The sequence below is a fragment of the Ruditapes philippinarum genome, unplaced genomic scaffold, assembly GCF_026571515.1.
Source record: "Ruditapes philippinarum isolate M1 unplaced genomic scaffold, ASM2657151v2 ctg6990_1_1_1_1, whole genome shotgun sequence".
Classification (NCBI taxonomy): domain Eukaryota; kingdom Metazoa; phylum Mollusca; class Bivalvia; order Venerida; family Veneridae; genus Ruditapes; species Ruditapes philippinarum.
In genome coordinates, this window is record NW_026861003.1 from 20,197 (window position 1) to 45,370 (window position 25,174).

At 33.6% G+C, this 25,174-nt stretch overlaps 3 protein-coding genes across 4 annotated transcripts; 1 reads left to right on the forward strand and 2 right to left on the reverse strand.

Moving 5' to 3' along the window:
• Positions 1–116: 116 nt before the first annotated feature.
• LOC132714199 (sushi, von Willebrand factor type A, EGF and pentraxin domain-containing protein 1-like) lies at positions 117–12,417 on the reverse strand. Its single transcript, XM_060696990.1, has 5 exons — positions 12,045–12,417; positions 7,776–7,866; positions 6,920–7,096; positions 451–624; positions 117–163 (listed from the first exon to the last, which is right to left on the reverse strand). Exons 1-5 carry the CDS (start codon positions 12,372–12,374, stop codon positions 117–119), a joined length of 819 nt encoding a protein of 272 aa, XP_060552973.1. The 5' UTR covers positions 12,375–12,417.
• A 3,207-nt stretch (positions 12,418–15,624) lies between these two features.
• Positions 15,625–19,606, forward strand: LOC132714197 (uncharacterized). 2 transcript variants are annotated; one of them, XR_009623533.1, is made up of 4 exons: positions 15,625–16,156; positions 16,751–16,849; positions 17,250–17,468; positions 18,074–19,606. XR_009623533.1 is itself a non-coding variant. In XM_060696988.1 (4 exons), exons 2-4 carry the CDS (start codon positions 16,835–16,837, stop codon positions 18,179–18,181), a joined length of 360 nt encoding a protein of 119 aa, XP_060552971.1. In that variant the 5' UTR covers positions 15,625–16,156; positions 16,751–16,834; the 3' UTR covers positions 18,182–19,606. The 2 variants fall into 2 exon arrangements, 1 of the variants encoding a protein (XP_060552971.1); XM_060696988.1 differs by having other exon boundaries at positions 18,056–19,606.
• Positions 19,607–20,754: 1,148 nt separating this feature from the next.
• On the reverse strand, positions 20,755–24,420 carry LOC132714198 (dynein light chain Tctex-type 5-like). Its single transcript, XM_060696989.1, has 2 exons — positions 24,111–24,420; positions 20,755–23,603 (listed from the first exon to the last, which is right to left on the reverse strand). The coding sequence occupies exons 1-2, from the start codon at positions 24,171–24,173 to the stop codon at positions 23,052–23,054; spliced, it is 615 nt and encodes a 204-aa protein (XP_060552972.1). The 5' UTR covers positions 24,174–24,420; the 3' UTR covers positions 20,755–23,051.
• Between the last annotated feature and the right edge of the window lie 754 nt (positions 24,421–25,174).

A 25,174-nucleotide genomic window follows, 5' to 3' on the forward strand; every position in this document is an offset into this window, starting at 1 on the left:
GCATATATTTCTCTCCAGAGACTCGGTGTTCTGTATGGTCATAAAGTTCTATTCCGAGACTCGGCAGTATAAATGGTCATACATTTCTCTTCATAGATTAAATCGTCATTTACTATTTACCACAGGCTAGGCAGAATAAATGGTCGTATAGTTGTAAAAGGTTCTGCAGTGTTAATGGTCATATAAAACACATTAGTATAAATGGTCATATGGTTGAACTTGTTAATGATCCAGATTGAATTTAAACTAGTAATATAGTTCTCAAAGATTCAGAGCAGTATTACTTTTTAATAATTGTTTGGTAAAGTCTATATAACAGAAGCCATCGTATTCAAAAGATGTCGAGAGAAAAAAACATGCTTGGATGTTGTTTTTTTTTTGTTTTTTTTTGTTTTTTGTTGTTGTTGTTTTTGCGGAAATGGGGTATTGGAGATATTCGGGACATATCACCTTTAATTGTGCAGGTCATTTCAATGCCATCCCATGTCCCGTCAACACAATTTCTTGTTATATCTCCCGAGGTGCGTTCATACCCATACTGGCACGAGTAAGTTGCTGTGCTGCCATGTGTTGTCGATGCTGCTGACACTGTTCCATGTGCTATATTAGCTAGTGGTCCGCATTCTGTAAACACAAAGGTAAACCCACAAGGGCTTTAACTTGAGCTATGTAATACAATCACATTGTCAAGAGTTACCGTACTCGCCACGTATTTAATAAATAGAGGATATTGAATAGGAGTACGTTCAATACTGAATTTATTGATCGAGTTGAATAAATTTTTATTATGCGAGCCTCTGGTGAGTTCAATAAATTAAGTAATGACCATACACGAATATTATATTCTATTTATCACATATCCAAAATAAAAACTGTTTAAAGTGCAAAAGAATCATCTTTCATTGACGCGCCTCTAGGGTAACGATTATTTTAATGTTTCAAGTGATTACATTAATAAAACATTTACATCATTTTTATAATGACGCTTAGTAAAATAACACAGTGATGTATATGGGTATCGACTGTCATTTTGAACCTCACCTTAAATATTTCAATGTCGCAGATCAAAAATTATTGATAAGTCAGTACTCGGTATTTAAGCAGAGCTCAGATGACAACTTCAGAAATCAGGAACCCAAAATGCATTGATATGTAGCGTATTAACACACTTTGGGGGTCAATTTCTCGATTATGACCAAACATTGCGTTTGACCCTAAAGTGTGATGTGAATTCTATTTGAAATTTTCAAGAGATTGGGGAATTTTTAGGACCGATCTGGGGAAAGAAGACGCAAGTTTGGCTGGGGAAGCAGCCGGTATTCGGCCTCTAAAAGCTTCTAAAAATAAGGATTTTTTTGGCCGTGGGAACTAAACTTGTTATTCCTGTACATTATTATATGCACACCACTAACTAACATTATTGAAAGTTTTTCACTTGAGACTTGGACATCTGTGATAAATTTTGGGACAACTCTAATTTGCCAAGTAAGTTGTCCTGGACAACTCTGTCAAGAAAAAAATTGTAGAGCCCTGTGTTATTATTTATTATTGAGAACAATACCGTATTCTGTTAGACGAGTATCTTAATCGAATGTGACCCAAGCAAGACGGTGGAAGCGTGGTGTTGAAAATGCAATGGTTAGGTAATGAATCCCATGATAAAAAATCACGACGGTACGCTGGCACGATGGTTATATTATAATGCGTTTTCATTAAACATTCGTAGGACCGTGTTTAGCATTTTTATTATCGATGCTAGGTTAGCAAGTAACGAAACATTATTAAATATGTATGGTAACAAAACACTGATACCTACTTTGAGTATTGTTAATTATTATTTCATTACACCATGGCATGGACACAGGGTCTTTCAAATAGAATATTTGAAAAACCCTGATGGAACATTCCTATTAAAACTTGAGTAGTAACTGGCTTATTAGAAATAACAAACGTTGTTGTTTTTTTTTTAATTGAATTTAGCTATTAACGTCGGTGACATGTTACAAATTATTCCCGTTTAAAAGATCAACGATATTTCATAAATTGATTATTATCGTCAGGTACCTTAATTATTTATGTTTTAAACCAAAACATCACGCCTTCACTTTAATGATATTTATGAAAAATAAACTTGTTAAGAAAATGTACATTGTCAAGTACATTGTATAAATTATAATTACAGTGCCACAAAACGAGAGTTTATATTTTTCGTTAGCTGTCACCCCGAAAGGCAGAAATCAGCCTCCACACTAACACAACCTGCATGTTTCCCGAACCGAAAGTTTGTGTTATTATGCAATAGCCGCCCTCGTGATATAATTTCTCGCATCCGAACTCCATATTGTGATTTTATTAAGCGATAAAATCACTTTTTGGGATATTTTATTTCTTAAGTAACATTTTATATCCATAGATAGGGGAATTTTTTAAAGATTGCACGGAAAATGTAATAAATTGTGTGAACCTTTAATAAAGTCGAAGATTTCAGATAAAAATGATATTATGTTGACATTTAAAAGATGCAAAAATGTTAAAAAAATGTTTATTACTTATATAAAAAGGCAAACAGAATATATCAATTAATCATATTACAAAAACATTTACATGAAAATGAATTTTTTTAATTGAAATTGATAATGATGATAATTTAAATTTGAACAGTCTGTGTAAAATAAAAAATGAAAAGATTCCATATAAATATAATTATTTAATTAATCAGTAAAACATAAGTTTACTACTCCCACTAGCAGAATTTGTTGGTTATTATAGTAGAATCTGTTGGCCAGAAAATTGCTGACCACTAATATTAAAAATATAGAGAAAGTTATGTTTAGATAAAAATTTATTTTTTATACAAAGTTAGAAAATATAATGAATTCTTCATCTTACAAAACAATAAAACCACTGATGACCAATCAAAAATCAATTACTTAAATGATTTTAACAGTATTTTTTTTATAGTGAAAAATGCTGACCAGTTAGAATTATTAATGAACTATATTTGGATTTATAGAGAAAACTTATTTATCATATACATGTACTTATAAATGAAATATTGAGAAATATTAATGAAATGAAATGCGTATTTTCATTTTCCGTATTTTCACTATAAATAGTTATTCTTTAGTGAAGTGAAACATATTTTCCGTATTTTCACCGCTGTCTTGTCGGCCTACTTTCTTCTAAATTTAGCCAATACAAAATTTAAGGGCAAATCTTTCAAATTGTAATGTCAAAAGGAAAAAAATAATACCGCAACTCAATATTTATTTTCATACCACTCGATTATAGCTACAATATATTTTTGCAAGTAGGTTATGCGTGTCGTTCGGTCATTTTATGTTCAGCGCCGCGGAACTTTACCGCTGATTTTGTCGTATTGCCGATGAGAACAGGTCTACGGAATGTATTTTCTATATTTGCACTTATATGTATCAATCTTCTCCATTAAAAAACTTAAAACTTTCAAAATCGAGTTACATATGAAAATTTAGGTCAGATTATCGCATCGAATTTTCAACAGACTAGAGACATGGCATCTTAACATACCTTCATACTAAAGTGTGATTTTTATTTGATAATGAATTGCCTGAAAACTTAAACAAAAGTTTTCAGAAAATGACTTCACAGAGGATTACCCCCTGTTTACATTGAAAATTTCTCTGCTAGCCATACCGAAATAAGAAATTTAAATGTTATTCTCTTTATAATTAATTCAAATATTTATAATCTTAAAACTTCACGCAAGAAGTTAATAAAAAAGCTGCTTATTTGTACAGCTGACGTTAACAAATTTTGTTGAAAAAAACAAAACAACAACAAATCAGACAGGTGTGTCCGACCGAGGCCGAGTTGTTTATGTTTACTGAATTCAAATCACTTGAACTGAACTGCTATGAATTCGAAAACCACCAGGGACTTTTTATTCTTTCGTGTAGAAAACCTATCAAGCTAGTTTCAAAATGTCGATGGTTCTCTGCAGGTGCAACATTTTGCCTGAAAATAATGCACAAAGGCGCACCTGAGGTCCTCGCCCCTAGTAAAGCTAATGTGTAGAGTGAAAGTTTGAAAACAAACTACAAAAAAGCAGTCATTACCCAGAACATGCAGAACCACAGTTAACTTAGAGTGTAGTTAGCCAACATGAATTCAAGTTAATAGATTTCTACCTTTTTTTTGCGAAAAAATTAGGGATAATATAAAAACATACAGGAAAATATAAGAAATTATATCAGATATTATGATCAATTAGGTAACATGTTCATGTTTAACTGAAAAGTAGCTTCCGCAATGTAAACTTTCGAATTAAATGTTATATTGGACATGACACAATGTATTCTAAATAATCAAAAGCAACAGAACATTGCTATACACCGCGAATGATCTGGGTTTTTTTATCTAGCGCAAGTGATTATTCCATAAAATAGAAACATATTGCCAAAATTATCCATGTTGAAAAGACTGCCAAAAATACAACTGCGTCGTATCATATTTTATTTTCAACTGCGTCGTATCATTTCGTAAAAATCATTATCACACACCCGTGCCGATTTTGCGACTCCGTAAATATGGTATTGCACGGCCGTGCATATATTTTGACGTGACGTCATTAGCGTTATACAAACATAGTGTAAAGACGCGCTAAATGTTAGCGTTATACTATAGGCGCGTCAAAGAACAATGACTCTATTTCACTTTAAACGGTCTTTAATCTTTATTTTGGGTATGTGATAAACAGAATATTAAATTCGTGTAAGTTCATTACTGAATTTATTGCACTCGTTGAATAAAATAATATTATGCTCGCCAGAGGCTCGCATAATATAATTTTATTCAACTCGTGCAATAAATTCAGTATTGAACTTACACTCATTCAATATCCTCTATTTATTTTCTTAGAAAATAAACATCTCTTTTTAATGAAATTTTAGTAAATGATGCAAAATTATATTTCGAAGTTTATGGTGATATTATCTCTGAAACAAATAATTGATTCGAAGAAAAAAAAGATAGCTAAAGCAATATGAACTTCATAAAAATTCTGCTCCGCTTCGAGTTGCAAGTTCGCTATAACTTTTGTTTTACAAAATAGTTGTGCAAGCAACATATACTGAACGGAGCGGCAAATAGTGTAGCGTGTTAATACATTATATCTGGTTTTCTGTCATTTCCGACAAAAAAGTTATAAACAAAAACATTCATTTTTCGTTCTAAGATGTTTACATTTTGTAGGATACGACGCAGTTTTGATTTCCAGCCCTGATATTGAAGCTTTAAGTGAAATCTCTACTTAGTCAGAAAAGATTTTATCTATTTTCAAGCATTGCTACCTCACATCAAACATTTTCAACCTACTATGTAATATTTATCAACTTATTAATTCTTTTGGGATTCATTATTTTCATGTGTCATTCCAATTCGTTAAATACACTGTATTTAATTAATTTATCTCAAAACGTAAAATAAAGAGAAAAGCGCCAATTTTCACAATACATCACGATAAATAATGCGAGAGTCATTTGAACCCCTGTCACACTAGGACGACGTTCTCAAGGCGTCCAAACAATTCAGAACGCCAAAAATATGATAAATAAGATCGACAAGGAAAGGCGGCGTTCAATGAACGCAGCCCCACCCGACCCAGTAACAAGCGCCAGTGGCAGGAGCCCAGAAGGATCCCAAACAAAAACAGGACAGGGCAAAAGGCAGAGCACAGGCAGGCAAATCACTACATAAGAATAAATGATTAGTAACTGATAAGGAACTAAAAGAAAACAAATAAATGATTGATTATTAGGCCCATAAAGTCAAAAGGCACAGGGGAAGGGGACATGAGACCCGGGGAAGGGGGGGGATAAATAAAATAAATAAAAACTAGGGGCAAAGGGGAAGATACTTACCGTAGACGAGAAACAACAAAAGACACAAAAGTGTCACCATAACAGTATAAAACAACATAGACAAGATGAGCGCAATAAGATCGCAAATATCGCCGTAGCATCGTAGTGGCATCGATAGAACGCCGACCGACGGCGCTGGTTTTGAGCATGCTAAAAACAAACGCCGTCACTCGTCGTTCTGATATAATAATAAGAGCGCAGTGAGATTGCAGTAAGGACACCCTAGGAACTCGGTAGCATCGCCTACAACGCAACAGGAACGCAGTGAAAGCGCAGATGGAGCGCCAAATGAACGCGGTGGTTATCAACGGCGCTTATACGGAGATTGTGCGGCCTCTCTATCGCGCTTATACTACGTGTGCACAACGCTTTTACTGAGCTTTACGATTTCAGAGCAGTGTGAGTACCGCGAGAGCGCGGAGTAAGCACCGTGGAAGCGCAAAGAACGCAGTAGAAGTGCAGTTCGAACGCAGACAATCGCCAATTAAAACGCCGTGGAAGTTGTCATCATTCTGACATGTCCTTAAATGTTATGATCTACCAAAAGGTGACTTATAAATTTTGAATTCAGTAATTCACTGAATGATAGTAAATATGTATGCAAGTTGATATTTGTGATGTTAACTATTTTTATGCAAAGAAGGCCAATGTGACCATTAAATGAATCATGGAGAAAAAGAAAGTGTTGCTACCAATTTGGAAAATGAACCGCAGTAACATAACACCCCTACCCCCACACACACACAAATTAAATAAGTTAACTTAATAAGTATACAACGTATATAAAGCAATAAAATGTTCTTATTTTATTTCAAAATATTTTTTTAAATAATTGGAATTAAAGTTGCAGATGATTTTCGAGCCAGTTTGAAGATCGGAAATAATTTTTTTAGCAATTTTGAAAGCCCAGGGTTGAATTACGCACACTGCCTACTGGAAAAACGAAGTTTGATAACATTTCATAGCCAAACTTGATCTAGTTAAAATGTATATCGGAATCAAAAAAAAAAAGAAATTACCTTTTATTGTACATGTGATTGATTCTTTTGACCAAGTTCCTTCAACACATTGCCTCGTTGTGAAGGTACCAAGATTTTCAAAACCAAAGTCACAAGTATATGATGCGGTTGCTCCATCAATAGTTACCGGTGCTGACACGGAACCGTTGTCAATAGACGGCGCTTCTCCACAATTTGCTGCCAATGTTAGTATGATATATAAGTAAGTAGTAAATGTGCTTCCAAATATAATAGAACAACAAAAGAAAACCAAGAAACAAGTAGTATCTTTGAAAAAAATACTCGGCGAAGTAAAACTGGTCAGCATGCAAAATTATTTTATATCTATATTTTCAATACAAAATGAAATGTTAGCAGTGCTTGCATAACAATGATATAATAATTACTTCTTGTAGCTAAAGATATGCCAACTTTGTAAACATTGAAATTAAATTATAGCGTATTTTTGTTGATGAGTTTTCAAAGTGAACAACTTCTATTTTAATTGTTTTTTTAACTTGTTTTACGTTAGACTTTTAAATTTTGTAATCATTTACAAATTAACTAAAAAGATGAAGAACTATCCTCATTTTTGTACATTTTATTTTAGAACTAACCCTTACATTTTATTTTAGAGCTATCCTTAAAATTTCATTTCAGACTAGTAAGAACTATCCTTTAATATTTTATTTTAGAATGGTTAGAACTGTCCTTTACATTTTATTTAAGAATGGCCAATGAGATTCAACGATTTCAGTTTGCAATTTTAAAATATGTAATGAAAATTCTTTTTGTATTCAGCCCTTCCCTGTTAATTTCACAGTAAGTCCACCTGATAACCAATCGAAATAAAAAAGCGTCAGTTTCTAAATCTCACCTTTGTCTGCACATTGGAAGTCATGCTTTCCGAGTGGTCGGCAAAATTGATGATCACCACAGTTCTCTTGTGAACAACCACTTGTCATTAACTGGTAAAATGAGAGACAAAATGTACCGAAACTGATCATGGTTTTATCATGTTCCCTACACATCATGTTAACTTAGAGTCAAGCCCTATTGATGACAAAAATCTTACAAAAATACTTAATTCATTCAATGAGAGAAGTTGTATTGTGCCTCGCTGATATCGTTACGGCGACATTCATATCATCAACACTGACTTTTCTAAGGACTAAAAACATACTGCCACACTTATATCAAAGACATCTTTCAAATTCTGCCACACTTATATCATCAAGAATGTCTCTCATATACTACCGCACTTATGCCATCAAGGAAGACTCTCATATACTGTCAATCTTATATCATCAATGATGACAATCATATACTGTCACACTTATATCATCAACGACGACTCTCATATACTACCACACTTATATCATCAAGGACGACTCTGATATACTGTCACACTTATATTATCAACGACGACTCTCATGTACTTTCACACTTATATCATCAATGATGACAATCATATACTGTCACACTTATATCATCAAGGACGACTCTCATATACTGCCACACTTATATCATCAAGGACGACTCTCATATACTGCCACACTTATATCATCAAGGACGACAATCACTATACTGCCACACTTATACCATAAAGGACGACTCTCATATACAGTCACACGTATATCATTGAGGACGAAAATCATATACTGCCACACTTATATCATAAAGGACGACTATCATATACTGTCACATTTTTATAATCAAGGACGACTCTCATATACTGCCACACTTATATCATAAAGAACGACTCTCATATACTGCCAAACTTATATCATCAAGGACGACTCTCATATACTGTCACACTTATATCATAAAGAACGACTCTCATATACTTCCACACTTATATCATCAAGGACGACTCTCATATACTATCACACTTATATCATAAAGGACGACAATCATATACTGCCACACTTATATCATCATGGACGACTCTCATAAACTGCCAAACTTATATCATAAAGGACGACTCTCATGTACTACCACACTTATATCATCAAGGACGACAATCATATACTGTCACACTTATATCATCAAGGACGACTCTCATGTACTACCACACTTATATCATCAAGGACGACAATGATATACTGCCACACTTATATCATAAAGAACGACTATCATATACTGCCAAACTTATATCATAAAGGACGACTCTCATATACTGTCACACTTATATCATAAAGAACGATTCTCATATACTTCCACACTTATATCATCAAGGACGACTCTCATATACTGTCACACTTATATCATAAAGGACGACTATCATATACTGCCACACTTATATCATCAAGGACGACTCTCATGTACTGTCACACTTATATCATAAAGGACGACTATCATATACTGCCACACTTATATCATCAAGGACGACTCTCATATACTGTCACACTTATATCATAAAGAACGATTCTCATATACTTCCACACTTATATCATCAAGGACGACTCTCATATACTGTCACACTTATATCATAAAGGACGACTATCATATACTGCCACACTTATATCATCAAGGACGACAATCATATACTGTCACACTTATATCATCAAGGACGACTCTCATGTACTGTCACACTTATATCATAAAGGACAACTATCATATACTGCCACACTTATATCATCAAGGACGACAATCATATACTGTCACACTTATATATCATCAAGGACGACTCTCATATACTGTCACACTTATATCATAAAGGACGACTATCATATACTGCCACACTTATATCATCAAGGACGACAATCATATACTGTCACACTTATATCATCAAGGACGACTCTCATTTACTGTCACACTTATATCATAAAGGACGACAATCATATACTGTCACACTTATATCATCAAGTACGACAATCATATACTGTCACACTTATATCATGAAGGACGACCATCATATACTGTCACACTTATACCATCAAGGACGACAATAATATACTGTCACACTTATATCATCAAGGACGACTCTCATATACTGCCACACTTATATCATGAAGGACGACCATCATATACTGTCACACTTATATCATCAAGGACGACTCTCATGTACTGCCAAACTTATATCATAAAGGACGACTAAAATATACTTTCACACTTATATCATCAAGGACGACTCTCATATACTGTCACACTTATATCATCAAGGACGACAATCATATACTGTCACACTTATATCATAAAGGACGACAATCATATACTGTCACACTTATATCATCAAGGACGACAACCATATACTGCCACACTTATATCATGAAGGACGACCATCATATACTGTCTCACTTATACCATCAAGGACGACAATAATATACTGTCACACTTATATCATCAAGGACGACTCTCATATACTGTCAGACTTATATCATCAAGGACGACAATCATATACTGCCACACTTATATCATCAAGGACGACTCTCATATACTGCAACATTTATATCATAAAGGACGACAATCATATACTGTCACACTTATATCATCAAGGACGACTCTCATATACTGTCACACTTATATCATCAATGACGACAATCATATACTGTCACATTTATATCATCAAGGACGACAATCATATACTGTCACACTTATATCATCAAGGACGACAATCATATACTGCCACACTTATATCATCAAGGACGACCATCATATACTGTCACACTTATACCATCAAGGACGACTCTCATATACTGTCAGACTCATATCATCAAAGGACGACAATCATATACTGTCACACTTATACCATCAAGGACGACAATCATATACTGTCACAATTATTTCATCAAGGGCGACTCTCATATACTGTCACACTTATATCATAAAGGACAACTATCATATACTGTCACCCTTATATCATCAAGGGCGACTCTCATATACTTTCACACTTATATCATCAATGATGACAATCATATACTGTCACACTTATATCATCAACGACGACTCTCATATACTGCAAAATTTAATTCAATCAAGTACGACTCTGATATACTGCCACACTTATATTATCAACGACGACTCTCATATACTTTCACACTTATATCATCAATGATGACAATCATATACTGTCACACTTATATCATCAACGACGACTCTCATATACTGCCAATTTTATATCATCAAGTACGACTCTGATATACTGTCACACTTATATTATCAACGACGACTCTCATATACTACCACACTAATATCATCAAGGACGGCTCTCATATACTGTCACACTTATATCATCAAGGACGACTCTCATATTATGTCACACTTATATCATCAACGACGACTCTCATATACTGCCAATTTTATTTCATCAAGTACGACTCTGATATACTGTCACACTTATATTATCAACGACGACTCTCATATACTACCACACTAATATCCATCAAGGACGACTCTCATATACTGTCACACTTATATCATCAAGGACGACTCTCATATTCTGTCACACTTATATCATCAAGGATGACAATCATATACAGTCACACTTATATCATCAAGGACGACTCTCATATACTGTCACACTTATATCATCAAAGACGACTCTCATATTCTGTCACACTTATATCATCAAGGATGACAATCATATACTGTCACACTTATATCATCAAGGATGACAATCATATACAGTCACACTTATATCATCAAGGATGACAATCATATACTGTCACACTTATATCATCAAGGATGACAATCATATACTGTCACACTTATATCATCAAGGATGACAATCATATACAGTCACACTTATATCATCAAGGACGACTCTCATATACTTTCACACTTATATCATCAAGGATGACAATCATATACTACCAAACTTATATCATAAAGGGCGTATTCATCTTCCATTTTTATCAAATTATTAATATAATTTCGTACACACATTTACACTAATATTTCGCACACTCGCCTACGTGACCGAGTGGTTTATAGATAATCACTTGAACCTCTTTATCGCTTGTTCGAATCCCGCCAGGGAATATCTAGTTCGGTGGTTCTACACGGATGCCCTTTTGTGACTAAAATAATGCACTCGGATTGGCTTGAAGGGATTCATGACAAGTTTCAAAGTCGCCACGTGACATTTACAGTCCCGGCGTGACATAGAAACCGAATAAAAATGCTATCACCAAAAAACACAAACCTTTGGCCACTCAGTCATATCAGAAAATATGTATCCTCCGCTGTCTTCAAACTCGGAGTCCTCCGCGGTATCAACACCTTTGGCGTTCAGTTCACATGTTTTACTTTTCTTGTTGAAATTTATAGACTTACATGACCCGCCAAAACCAAAACACGCGCGCGCACAATCATGGTGACTTTGAACGGTTAGTTCAAGAAATGTACATGACACAAGACGTTTGTTTAAATTTTCCCGTTTCAAATGAAAGTCTTGAATGGTAGTGGCCAATATGCAGTCAATGAAACATATATTCAGAATCCAAAATATAATGTTACACATAAAAAATTCCATTTTCAAAATTGCACAAAATATTTACAATAATCCCGACTGTATTCGTAAAGTCCATGTGCTGGTGAATTGAATATATATGATTTTCATTCCACTTATCGCGCATCGGAAAAATCAAAGAGTCAAGATAACCGTAGAGAATAACTAAGAATTAATAACTTGTAATTGTCAGTGTGTGCCTAAAAGTATTTACATGCGTTAAAGTGAATTTAATCTTTTTCTTCTTCTTCTTCTTCTTCTTCTTCTTCTTCTTCTTCTTCTTCTTCTTCTTCTTCTTCTTCTTCTTCTTAAATGTATGTTCCAAAATAATATTTACTCGTCAATAATCATTAAAAGAATGATGGATTATTTTGAAGAAAAAACAAAACAAAAGAAAAAAAATTCCTCTCCAATATATAATGTCACTATAAAATACAGTTTGACTTAAATGATGTGGAACGAAAACAAAACAAAACATGACTGAATATTGAACTACATTCAGCTTTGAGTTTATTGAGTAAACTATGAAAAATAGTTTTGAAGTAGTCTGTAGTATTCTCATTATTTAATGATAGAACAGTGTAACAACTAAGGACGTGCGCTCTAGTGAAAGAGTAAATCATCCCAAAATAGCCTCTAAGGGAGCCAGAACGTGAGGTTGTTTAAGCAGAGATATTTATGATGTTGAAGGAATCAATAAATACTTTACTTATTATTATAATTACTTTATTATTGCGTGGCATCATGCTTCACTCTTTATCAATGAACGTTATAATTATTAATGAACTTAAAAGTCTATGGCCAAGAATAAACATGTTTTTTCTGTTGTCCTTATGATTTACAAGGTGTTTTTTTCCGTAACGCGGTCGGTAATTTCTGTCGCCCTTTTCACTAATGATGTAGATAGAATATCCCTATCTAATTTTGTTGACAAATATGTCAGTTCTACTCGTGTGCAAATATTTATCGCTAATACATCAAAATATCTTTTGTATTGTGTTATTTGATGTTTTACAAGTTTTTGTTATAAAACGATTTTCGAATCATTCAATGCATGAAATTCCATACATAATAACGTACGTACTTCAACGTCCCGTGAAGTGTCATAAATATAGGACAATGGTAATTGATAATTAGGAGTTTTCATAATATCCTAGTTATCGGACTGAAGACAAACATATTAGCCTGACGTCTGCTTGTCTTAACAAACCATCATAATATTTTAACCCGTATCCTGTAGAGCAGGTCACCATAACGAGATTGTTACCAGACAAGATGGTAACTCGGCGTTCGGTCAAGCGCCAATCTGATTGAAATTCTTACAATGATGACTTATGAATTTTGAAGTCATTTTCATAAATAAAAAAAAATTAAGCAGATTTCTCTTATTTTGTTACATTTTTAACATGATGTATGGTGACATCGACTTTCTTTTCCTAAAGAAGCAAAATTTACGCATGAAAGCATGTCTGCCAGTTATTCCATTTAGTTTTGATTTTCTTTTCATCCGCATTCAGATATAGTCCGGCTACAGTGAAAATTATATTTCATAAATTTCACTAGTGGTTTATCAGAATATAATCATCTGATATTTTACAATAAAACACTGGAAAGCATGAAATAAAGGCATGTTTTTCTGTTGTCAATAGATTTTGACACGTAGATTACAATAAACATGTTATAATAATAATATCTGTCATATGTTGCGGTTCGGACCGGAATATCTGTCCCGAGGGGACCCGCCCATTGGGCAGTAACGAGGCTTGTCATGGGCTGCTTCCCGAGGGACGGATATTGCAGATTTAAATGGTCTTGAGCAGTGAGAGAAGAACTTACATCAAATAAAGAATTTGTATCCATTATTAAGCTTAAAATATATTTTTCTCAATTTTCCATTTATTATCAAATAATGTTCACTTTTTATTTACTCCATTGTTTTTAGCTAATTGCATTTATTTACACATTTTATAGAAATGTGACAGACTTAGCATAGACAAAGTCATAAATTCTGGGAAATCTTAGTAAGACATTTCAGTAAAAATAATGCCTGATGATATGCTGAAAGAGCTATTTATTTAGCTAAATGTGATTTGCTAAATGTGACATATAAGAAACTTGACTCAGTAGGTGTAAATGCGGCTTAAAGTAGAAGTCCGTACAGGCAGTACAAAAAATATCATAAATTATTTAAGTAGTCGAACATTAAGAGCGGAGCTTCAGAATAATGTAAAATTCTCACTGGGGGTATAGAGGGGATTGTAGGGTATCGAACCCCCGAGGCTTAAAAATAACGTCTGAAAGGCTGATTATGCTTATATTTGTTTTTCTTAAAAGCTTATTTATTTTGATGTTCTTCTATAATATCCAAAAAGTACACATTGGCCAATTACCTGAACCATCTAACCATCTTTTTCATCTGTTGCTTTTTGGCAATGATGAGTAAAGTTAAAGTGAATTAGTATTTTATATTGAAGTCAAATACTACATTATTTTGACTACTTTTATGACAAATAATTTCATATTTATCGCTACTTTATTCAGGTAACAAGCATATTACATTTCTCTGATACCATTATTTTAACATTGGAAAATTCATGTTTGCTCTTTCTAGAGATTTAGTATGACTAAAAAAGCCTCTGGTGAACGGTTGTTCCGGAGCTTACAAAAAAACCTTAATTTTAAGTTATTTTTAGTCCGATCGAAAAACCTTTTATCATCAGAACATTGCAATAAAGTAAATTTATAGTTCTTTGAAAAAAGAAATATTAACTGCATTTTATTTCATCCCCATTATATTTAAAAATGAGGCTCAATATGGCACCAAAAGTTATCAAGTAAATGACTGACAGAACAAGATATTTTTCGCAGCATCTTTTAATTTTAGGAATACATTCATAATTTATGTACTATTATAGTACTTTGTTATATGAACACAGTTTTTAGATATTTCAAGTGGTAAAATTAATGAAACTTTTATCACGTAAGCATCAAACAAAGTATCGACCGCCATCTTGAACTCCACCTAAAATATTTCAATGTAGCAGATCGGAAATAAGTCAGTACTCAGTATTTAAGCAGAACTCAGATGACACCTTTAGACCTCTGCAACCAAAAGTGAGTTTATATGTAGCATATTAACGCACTTAGAGGTGTATAGCTTGATTTTGACCCCAAAGTGCGTTGGACCCCAAAGTGCGATGCGAAGTTTAACGCACTTTGGGGTAGGACCCCAAAGTGCGTTGGACCCCCAAAGTGCGATGTTACAAAGCTACACTGTAAAAAATGGTAACGCCTGACGCGTTCCACAGGTGTTTGTTAACAAAACGTATGTGTTCTCGTTGTGTGCAGTATAAAAACACATGCGTTTCTTTATGGAACGGGTGTTTATAACTAAAACAGTAATGTGCAGTGTTTAAACGGTTGGTGTTTACATTGGCATGCCTGTGTGCAAACATGAAACGTTTGTGTTTACTTTTATGTCATAAGCTCATCTCGTGTTTTGATTATTAATAACAAACAAAACAGAAACATAACAGTAAACAGAAACATAACAGTAAGGATAAGACAATACGAATGTTTAGAAATGTTTAATGAGAAAGTGTCTCTGTATTAAACGCCGGTGTTTCAGGGGCGAACATTCTGCGTATGTCATGAGTGCCGATCAAGAACACCTTCTGATATTATCCGAGGTGTTACGAATTTAACTTCCTTTCTCCTGCTGCAGCCGAATTTTTTGGCGCAAATTTTACCTTTCTTCATTTTGCGTGAATTTAGCAAGGAAAACATAGAAAAAACAACAGCAAAAGGTAAGTACGATGTACTTATGTATTTGTAGATCAAATTCAAAGAGTGAAAAGGCAGATCTTTTTAAGACGGGCGCAATAGAGCATTTTCATTAACCATAAAACTGATTTCCCCACCCACTTTGTTATTTCAAGAATCATATAGATCTAGAGAATAACGTGCTACTGTCTTTTGATATTAATTTTATCAGGCGAGGCTGATAAGGACTAGAAAGGGCGAGGCTTGCCGGCAAAGTAAAGATAACAAGAAAATCGTCTAGCCTGTTTGTTATGATTACATGTATAGTATGACATGAACATTGATGATGTCATTTGCAATGTAAATTATGACGTCACTTCATTTAGTTGGTGTTAAAACTATTCGCTATCTAATTAATTCGTAATCGAAATTGAAATAATAAATAAATAAATAAATATCGCATCTTGATTCAAGACTTGTATAAGGGTATGAGATTACATTGTAGAATTCACATGCTGATGAAAATGAGAATATAAGCAATTGAAAAAAATCCGTTAAAAATGGGCGTGACTTATTCATATGAAGTTTTGCACCTTTCTGTTAGGTCTAGCCTAGTCTGTTCATAATTTTGCTTTCAGGATGACTTTAATGTTGCAGTGCTGAAGGCTTTAGAATCAGAAACAGCTTACAGAAAAGGAAAGGGCCAGAAGACTCAGCCTTTGATGCAAATAATTATGGTAAGGGTGTTAGGTATTCAAAACTTTTAATGTCCTAAAACTTCTTTTTTATGTGACCAGCTGTGATTCAGTGATTGACATGTCTGTACATCTGTGTACATATTTTACATCAACACTTTTTAGGGAATATACCTTAACATCTTATTTCCATAATTATCAGCATGTCATATTTGGCATGCACACTTGTTTGATAAATAATTAATGCGAGTTTTATTTCAAAACTGATTTATGTAGGTAAACTATTCTAACAAAGAATACATTTCCATGGTAGTTGTCACTTGATGATAACGCTAAAAATGCTTTTAACATTCAATTTGAATAATATCTAAGGCTTATACAAATGCTAACAGTTTGTTCTTTTAAAAAACTGATGCATAAAAATTATCGATATTTGTTTCAGCTTGAAGATGATGGGAATCTTGTGAGACTTCTTTCTTCTGCACCAGAGTCGGCACCAAAGTTGGTTGCAATTGAGAAAGATGAATGTATTGTGAACATGGCTATTGTTTGTGATGGTACACACATTCTTCTAAAGACAGCCGATTTAATAGGGGCCCTAGCTGTGTCGATTGATTTGTATTACCTTGCAGACCTAGATTATTCAAAGGCATATTCACAGGTTGGTTAAAACAAATTTTCAACAAATTTTAATTATTATGACTCACTTCTGTTTTTAATGCTAAATTTCTATTGATCAATTATGTAATATTGTAATAATAAATCACAAAATTTTGCTTGATGCGCATGCTCATTGAAAAATGGAGTCACTGGCATCACATTATAAAATGACATTTTGCACTATTCACACCACTGGTGAGAAGAGTGCTTCAAACTTCCTTCATAAAATTGCATTGACTTGTCATGTGTATGTGATTTGCCTATCAGACTTTTATGCTTGTTTTTGTTGATGTCAGTTTCAGTACACTAAGATCTCTTTTGCGAGTTATGAATCAAAACTTTATTTAAAGGAAAGAATCGAATTGATCTATCTCTAAGAAAATAAATATCCACACTTAACATTGTGCTTTCAGAACAAGAATGCTACTGCGTGTTTTCCAGTTTTATGTGATTTTGTGTTCTTAATCACAATTTCAAAAAACCTTTTCCTCAAAATTTGAATCATTACCATGTTTAATGAATAGGGATTTCTGCAATAACTTCTTATGCTAATATGCTACAATGAATAAAATATGTATGTATACACAGGTGCGTGGGTTACTTCAGCAAACTGAACTTCAGCACCAGTTTGATGGGCATAAGAGCTATGGATTTGTTCAATATTTAAAGAGAATGAACATGGAAATGGAGAGAAAAGAAAAGAAGCCAATGTGACTTAAGTGATCCAGCTATCATAAAAGGAAAAGTTGAACTTAAATTTCATTTGGATAATTATCAGTTTACACTTCCTCAGAAGTATGTTTTACTTAACTATAATCTTTTTTGAGAGTCGTTAATGATGCCTTTATATGTAACTATTCACACTCTTCATCATAAGTATTTTTGAAGAACTGATTTCATAAATTAGATGTGATATTTGCCAGCTGAAAACATTATTGAGGGGTGAACATCTCATCATATTTAATGACTAGTAAATCCATAATTGTTTTATCCTATGTTTTGTTACAAAGATAAATTGTTTCATTAACTGTAGATTTTTTTTGGTTTGCAAGTAAATTAAAAGTTACTAAGTACATACTTTTTTATTATATTTATTTATTTTATGTTTATCACAGACTGTACTTAATGATGATCATGAATTATTAATATATTGCTTCTGATCATCTATGCTAATTACAGAGGATGACTGTTGCACAATCCATTTATATAAATAGCACAATATTTCATGAAAAAACACACATATTTTATAAAAAGCGAATGATTTTAACCAATAGAAATCTGGCTATTTTAGTACAAATTAATAATTTTATATTTCTTGCAACAGATGTTTGATGATGTCATAATTTTTAGCTTGATTATTTAAAAAATGGTAAGGCAATAGCTTAGCAGCTGATTATAGCATTAGTGTTGCATGACACAATGTTAAGTTTTTTAGACAAAGAAAGGCAACCATGGACTTCTGATATTTATTTGGAACATCACCATTTTGTGTATGCAAATATAACTTTGTACATGTGTTAGATACGAAAATATTATTTACCAATACCCATTCAAGGTAATTATGCCTCATTTCGGAGTAAATGCATTGAGAATAGTGCAGGCATGTTGTCGCTCTAACAGCTCATTTCATGCTTGTGTTTAGCAAAGTTGTATTCTTGAATTATGTTAAATTAAAAATGAAAAAAAACTGTATAATGTTATAATAAATAAATTCCAAAAATACTTCATTAGCATTTTTTGTAGTTACAATATGCTGTACATGTATTTCCTTAGTTGTTTTGATCTTACCTGAACATATACAGTAAACACGTAATGCATTTGAAATTGAAATATGTGACATGTTTATCAGGAACACTTTGAAAGCAGCACATGTGGGTTTGGAAACATGTTGCAAGTTCCAGTTTGAAACACCAAACGTGTTTACTGTACATGTTCAGGTGTTCCCAAACTGTAACATAACAAGTGTTCTGCTATGAAACGTGTCACATGTTTCAGTTTGAAACACCAGGAAGCGTGTAAAACGGGAACATCTGTGCGTTTATTCGTGAACATGTGACGTGTTCCATTCTATAGTGTTTCCAAAGTGTAACAGGAAAAGTGTTTCGAAATGTGTTTAAAACTTAAACACCCGTTTTTACAGTGTACTTATGTACAAATAAGTATATATATATTTTTTTAGAACATTAACAAATGTAATTTTAGAATAGAAAAATTATCTATGTAAAAATCCGAGGTTGACCAAACTCCGCGCACTTGTCTGAATAGGGAAAGTAACCGCTAAAGAAAGTCTAAGAGTAGACAGGCATTATTATTTGCCTTGAATTTGAGTGAAGCAGATTGGAAATGTTCAGTAAAGGTTCCCGTCAAGTCCATGATAACTGTGGTCACCCCCTAATACTGTTCATTTTCTGTTGAAAAGGTGGTGATGATAGGGGTGTTGGTATTTTTGAGTATGTCCATCCATTAATGAGTATTCACTCGGCTTAAGGTTTCTGTTTCCTACCTTCTGATTTGGCGGAATTATTGGGTATACCTATAGGTGGTAGAGCCACTAACTTTTCGTAATCTAGCTGGACAGCTTCTTCACAAGCAAGAATACAATGTCTCTAGTGGTACTCTAACACACCAAGAATGCTAATTACTATGTAAGGGTCAGTTATTATCTATATTTATGTAGTACTGAAATCACGACGCGACACAAAAATTTAGGGTTCCAGGGCACGTTTCCAGATGGCGGTTCAATTAAGAAAGCAATCTATCTAAAATATATATGATTAAAATAATTAAAATAAAGGTAAAGAATCAGATTCGATACTGTTTCTATTCACCCTTTCCTTAGTTTTTTTCAGATAAAAGAAGCATTTAAGCATAAAACTATGTTTTGGAAAAAAAATTTGTTTTTTCTTCAGGAAATTACGTGCATGGCCGACCAAATGATTTTATCTTTTATTCACTGAATTCTCTTTTTAATGGGAAATTACCCGCATGGCCGACCAAATGATATCATTGGAAGAATATTACTGGTCACCAATTCATTAATTAAGGTGTAGTTTAACCAGTTTTCTTTTTTTATTCAGAAACTATTCCAGAGGGGAATTGTCTCTTATGGAGAAATAAATCTATCAAAAACACATTAATTATATGAATACTTTTAATTGTTGTAAGATGATATCATGACTAAATAAATCTACAACTAAATCAATAATAAATCGATTGATAAATAAATAAGTAAGTTTTATTTACTGGAATACTATACGAATAAGTATCAAATGGAATTTAATGAAATATTGAAAAGGCATTACAACGCGAAACAAAAACGTAATAAAGCGAGTAAAGGCGTGGTAGCGACTTAACGCGAATAAAAGCGTTCTGGCACGATTCAGAACTGTTCACAATTTAGGGGAGAGGATATGTAGGTCAGTCGATGGAACCACGGAACGGTATTTCGAGGGTTCCAGGTTCGAGTCTCGGTCAGGGTGCACATTTTTCTCACCCTCTGACAGTTATAACGCGAAACGAAATACGTAAGAATGAGAAATAAAGTAACGCAAAACAAAAAATGCAATTACGCTATAAATGCGAAAAAAGGGCGTTATAACGGAAAACAAAAGGCGTTATACGCCATTCGTCTCATGTCACACCTTTTTTCGCGTTGTTACGCCTTTATTCGCGTCACTACGCCTTTTGTTTCGCGTAATTCTCGTAATTACGCCTTTAATCGCGTAATAACGCCTTTACGCTTTTTAAATTTTATTTGATAGTTTTAGGCTTTCGTAGGAATACGATTCAAATCGAGTTAGCAATGTACGGTTCTTTGTATTAAGGCTATTGGGCGACTAACTACAGAATAAAGATTGCTGGTGTGTTTTTGCTTTATCGTTTTTTGTTTGTTTTTGTTTTTTGTTTGTTTATTTGTTTGTTTGTTTGTTTGTCGTTTGCGTTGTATCGAACTCAGAACATCCGTATTTGTGGCCAAAGAAATTGTGTTACCGCTAGGCCACAGCGCCCCTGCTGACGATTTAAACTGCTTTGACGACCATCGTTAATGATATATAGCTAGCTTTAAACACATTTTATCAACTAAATAAGTGGAAGATATTTCGCTCCTCTCACCACCAGAGTGAAATAAGATTTATTATAGAAGATTAAATCAATGAAAGACACAAAAGCTATTGAAATGTAAGATACTTGTTTGTATTCGGTAGATAAAGTTTCAAGGGTACCAGTCATTAAAAGTTTCTGTGGGAAAATAATGTCAACATATAAAAGTACTGCATAACAAAAGACTTAAGTAAAAGTTTAAGCTCCAAATCAAATCTGTTTGACTGTTACAATATGATGACACGATTCAAATGTTAACATAGTATTTCCATGATAATATGTCCGCAGTTCAATGACAGAAATCGAAAACATTGACCTTTATCCATATGTTTACATTTAATTAAAAGTGCTGTTAGAAATAACTGAATTTGTTATTAAATAGTCTTTTAAAAATGTACACGAAATGTGTTACATCTGATAGATAATACGTAGTATGTAAAAAAATCCGAGTAAAACTTGTATGCATATGCGCGCGTAAGTGCGCTTGGGTGTTTGACTGATCTGTGTGCGTGTGTGCGTGCGTGCGTGCTTGCTAAAAGAATTTAAAAGGTTACTACAAATAAACAGTATTGCACATGCACGAGAGTGGAATTAAAACACCTACTCTTTTCAAAGGAATAAAAACATTCCATTACATAAATATCCCATTACAGTATAAACAATAATCTGGAGAAAGTTCATCAATTTATCATTCAAAACACACGTCAATTGGAGCATTCGCCTTTTAAAATAACATTTTCTATTTAAGCTCGACTGTGTTGAAATCTGATTTGAACCACTTTCGGGTCCGTGTCTTAAAAGTTACCAGTACTGGTGTCATAAATTATGAAGAAACATTGCCGCCAAGCCAATAGGGCTCGAACCCACAATTCCTTTGTTGAGAGGCAGAAACGTTAACCGTGGCAATGGCCGGTTAACCTTTGTTTGCCAGTATTAAGCGGACCGTTCTTTATTGAACGACTTTATAATTGTTAATGAAATAAACGTTTACTTTTCAATATATTTTAAATAACAAAAGTATAATTCGAACATTTATAATCTAAATTAAATATATTAAAATGTATATCACAGTACAGAAAATATGATAATTATAATTTAAAACACCAAATTACACAGCGCAATATAAGCCATATTCCACAGTGCTGTGCAAGATTAGATTGATTTGGTGCGAGACAGCTGAGGCATTATTCGGGGCGTTTTCAATTAGATAACATAATACCTATACAAAAAGAGGGATTTGTTTAACTATAAATCTACTAGCTAGTATGTTTTAACCTTTGACCTACTGAATTCGCCCTGCTTTGAGTTTGGAACATTCCATTTGAAAGTTGAGGGTTTTCAATATGAAAATACGAAACCTAAGTTGCAACAAAGGGCCTGGTCGGACTGCACGAATATGCAGTCTGCCCTGGCTCGATATTGGTGGCAAAGGCTAATCACTCAAGTTTGATTCCAACAGGTTAACTGGGAAAGATGTTAAAATCTACTCAAAGTACACACCATACACATTGGCTACGGCAATAAGTGACGGGTTTCTGTAGGTATATGACGCAAAATTGTCCGTGTCCTTGTTCCAAATGCACCGACTGGCAATTTCTAGTCCCTGTCGTTTATTCTCCGTAATGATAACGTTACAAACGATTTTATAACGTGGAAATTCCATAGCCTTGACTTTGCTTTTAATATCAGCAGTCAGCTCGGTTGCAATAATCCGGCAACCGTCCGGTGTATATTTTACAGGTTTTAGCTTTCTTTCTAATGTTTCTTTAAGCATATTCTCCACTCGCGTTGGCATGAAAACTTGGCCATCTTCAGGTTCCGTCCTGTACGTGTTTTCAAGTTTTAAAGTAGGTTTAGCAATAACTTTCTCACTGCGCATGCTACTCTTTCGCGCCATCCTGTGCCATGCTCGCGTCGCCACAACCAGTTTGAAAAAGTTTATTTTTGGCGGCGGGCGGCCATTTCTGTCAGATCTCTGAGACGCTTGCTCACCACTTGGATGCGAACGCCTTGATGACACAGATACTTTTGATCCCTGAAATTGATGCTAAATTTTACATTTCTCATAACAAATCAAATTACTAGAAATTATTATTTGTGAAATAAATTCAGATACAGGGTTCAAGTTTATGGTAAGTTGTATGCCCTAAATTTTGAATATATTTTCCCAGGTTCAATTCAAACGTTACACATGAACATCAAGTTGACAAATTTCAAGTAAAAGATATTTGATATTGGAATTGAATTTCTAAATAATGACCAAAAAAGAAACAATTGTGCTGTTGCAAAAATGATCACCGTTAATTCAAAAGAATTTGACATGCAAAAAAGAAATAATACATGTTGTACTAAGAATATCTAGCTAGCTTAATTGCAAATTTGATTATGGCCCCTCTTGCCTGACCCAAAAGATGGGCAACTAACGTCTTCCGCCATCAATAAAGCTGGTACTTCGTCGTTGCGCCTTTAAACCAAACAGATAATACCAAACAAGAACGCTTGAAGAAATACGCGCAGACGACATTATTTACTATTCATTTACCTGTCTGCATAAAATCCTACGATCCGTACATCTATCTAGTGGCAATATCAGTTGATAAGACATTGTTATAAAATATACCCTTGTAACTTTGATGGCTTAATTTTGAAATTCAAACTTCATATGTAAGGATGAATTATTAGGCAAATCTGTTACTGTATTCAGAATATCCATCTGCAAGTTATACTTTAAAAGATTTTCAATTTTTTGTTTGAGCAACTCCTTTTCATTCTTTCATTGTAAAGTGCACTCGTATATAGAATTTAGTTTATAGAATTTATTTTCAAAAGGATGAAATTCGAATCACAAATATATCCTCTGCGCACACAGTAAGTAATAAAAAGAACTCTTCTTATTTACAGTAACACATATTTAAACTCGAATAAAATACGTATGTAAGTATCAGAATGCGTCTTTCATGATTAAAGTAAATAATTCTTTGAGGAAAATGTTTGCATTCACATTTTAAAATCCAGTCTATATAGGTCAACGACTTTGGCGGCACTTGTTAACTTCTTTATCAGAAACAAATAACGATTCTTCATCATTCAAATATAAAGATATAGCTAATAAATATACTGAACGGCAGCCTTTTTAAAGATAGGGGTCAAAAGGAGGTGTTTTATTGCAGTCAGGAAACGGGATTGTCTTATTGGAAAGAGTGGTGGGGACATTTCAAGTTCATGAATTAACGTTTTCATTTTCATGAATTCACGATTTAATTTTCATGAATTCACGATTTCATTTCCATGAATTCACGATTTCATTTTCACGAATTCACTATTTCAACTTCTTGAATTCACGATTTCAACTTCACGATTCCATTTTCATGTATTCATGATTTCAACTTCACGAATTCACGATTTCAACTTATGAATTAATATGATTTCAACTTCATGACTGTGAATTCGTGACATTGAAATAGTGAATACATGAAGTTGAAAATGTAAATTCATGAAGCGAAAATCGTGACTTCATGAAGTTCATGAACCTGAATTTGTGAATGCGCGAATTCCGTATGTTGAAAACGTGAATTCACGAAGTAAAAATTGTGACTTTATGAAGTT

Bases quoted from the DNA above. Each gene is read 5' to 3' on its own strand.
- LOC132714197 (XM_060696988.1), top strand. The intron at 17,469-18,055 runs GTTGGTTAAAAC...ATGTATACACAG, and splicing joins ATTCAAAGGCATATTCACAG to GTGCGTGGGTTACTTCAGCA.
- LOC132714198 (XM_060696989.1), bottom strand. From the start codon at position 24,173: ATGTCTTATCAACTGATATTGCCACTAGATAGATGTACGGATCGTAGG. The intron at 23,604-24,110 runs GTAAATGAATAG...CATCAATTTCAG, and splicing joins GTAGGATTTTATGCAGACAG to GGATCAAAAGTATCTGTGTC.
- LOC132714199 (XM_060696990.1), bottom strand. From the start codon at position 12,374: ATGGAATTTTTTATGTGTAACATTATATTTTGGATTCTGAATATATGT. The intron at 7,867-12,044 runs GTTTGTGTTTTT...TCATTTTACCAG, and splicing joins ATATGACTGAGTGGCCAAAG to TTAATGACAAGTGGTTGTTC. The intron at 7,097-7,775 runs GTGAGATTTAGA...TAACATTGGCAG, and splicing joins CTTCCAATGTGCAGACAAAG to CAAATTGTGGAGAAGCGCCG.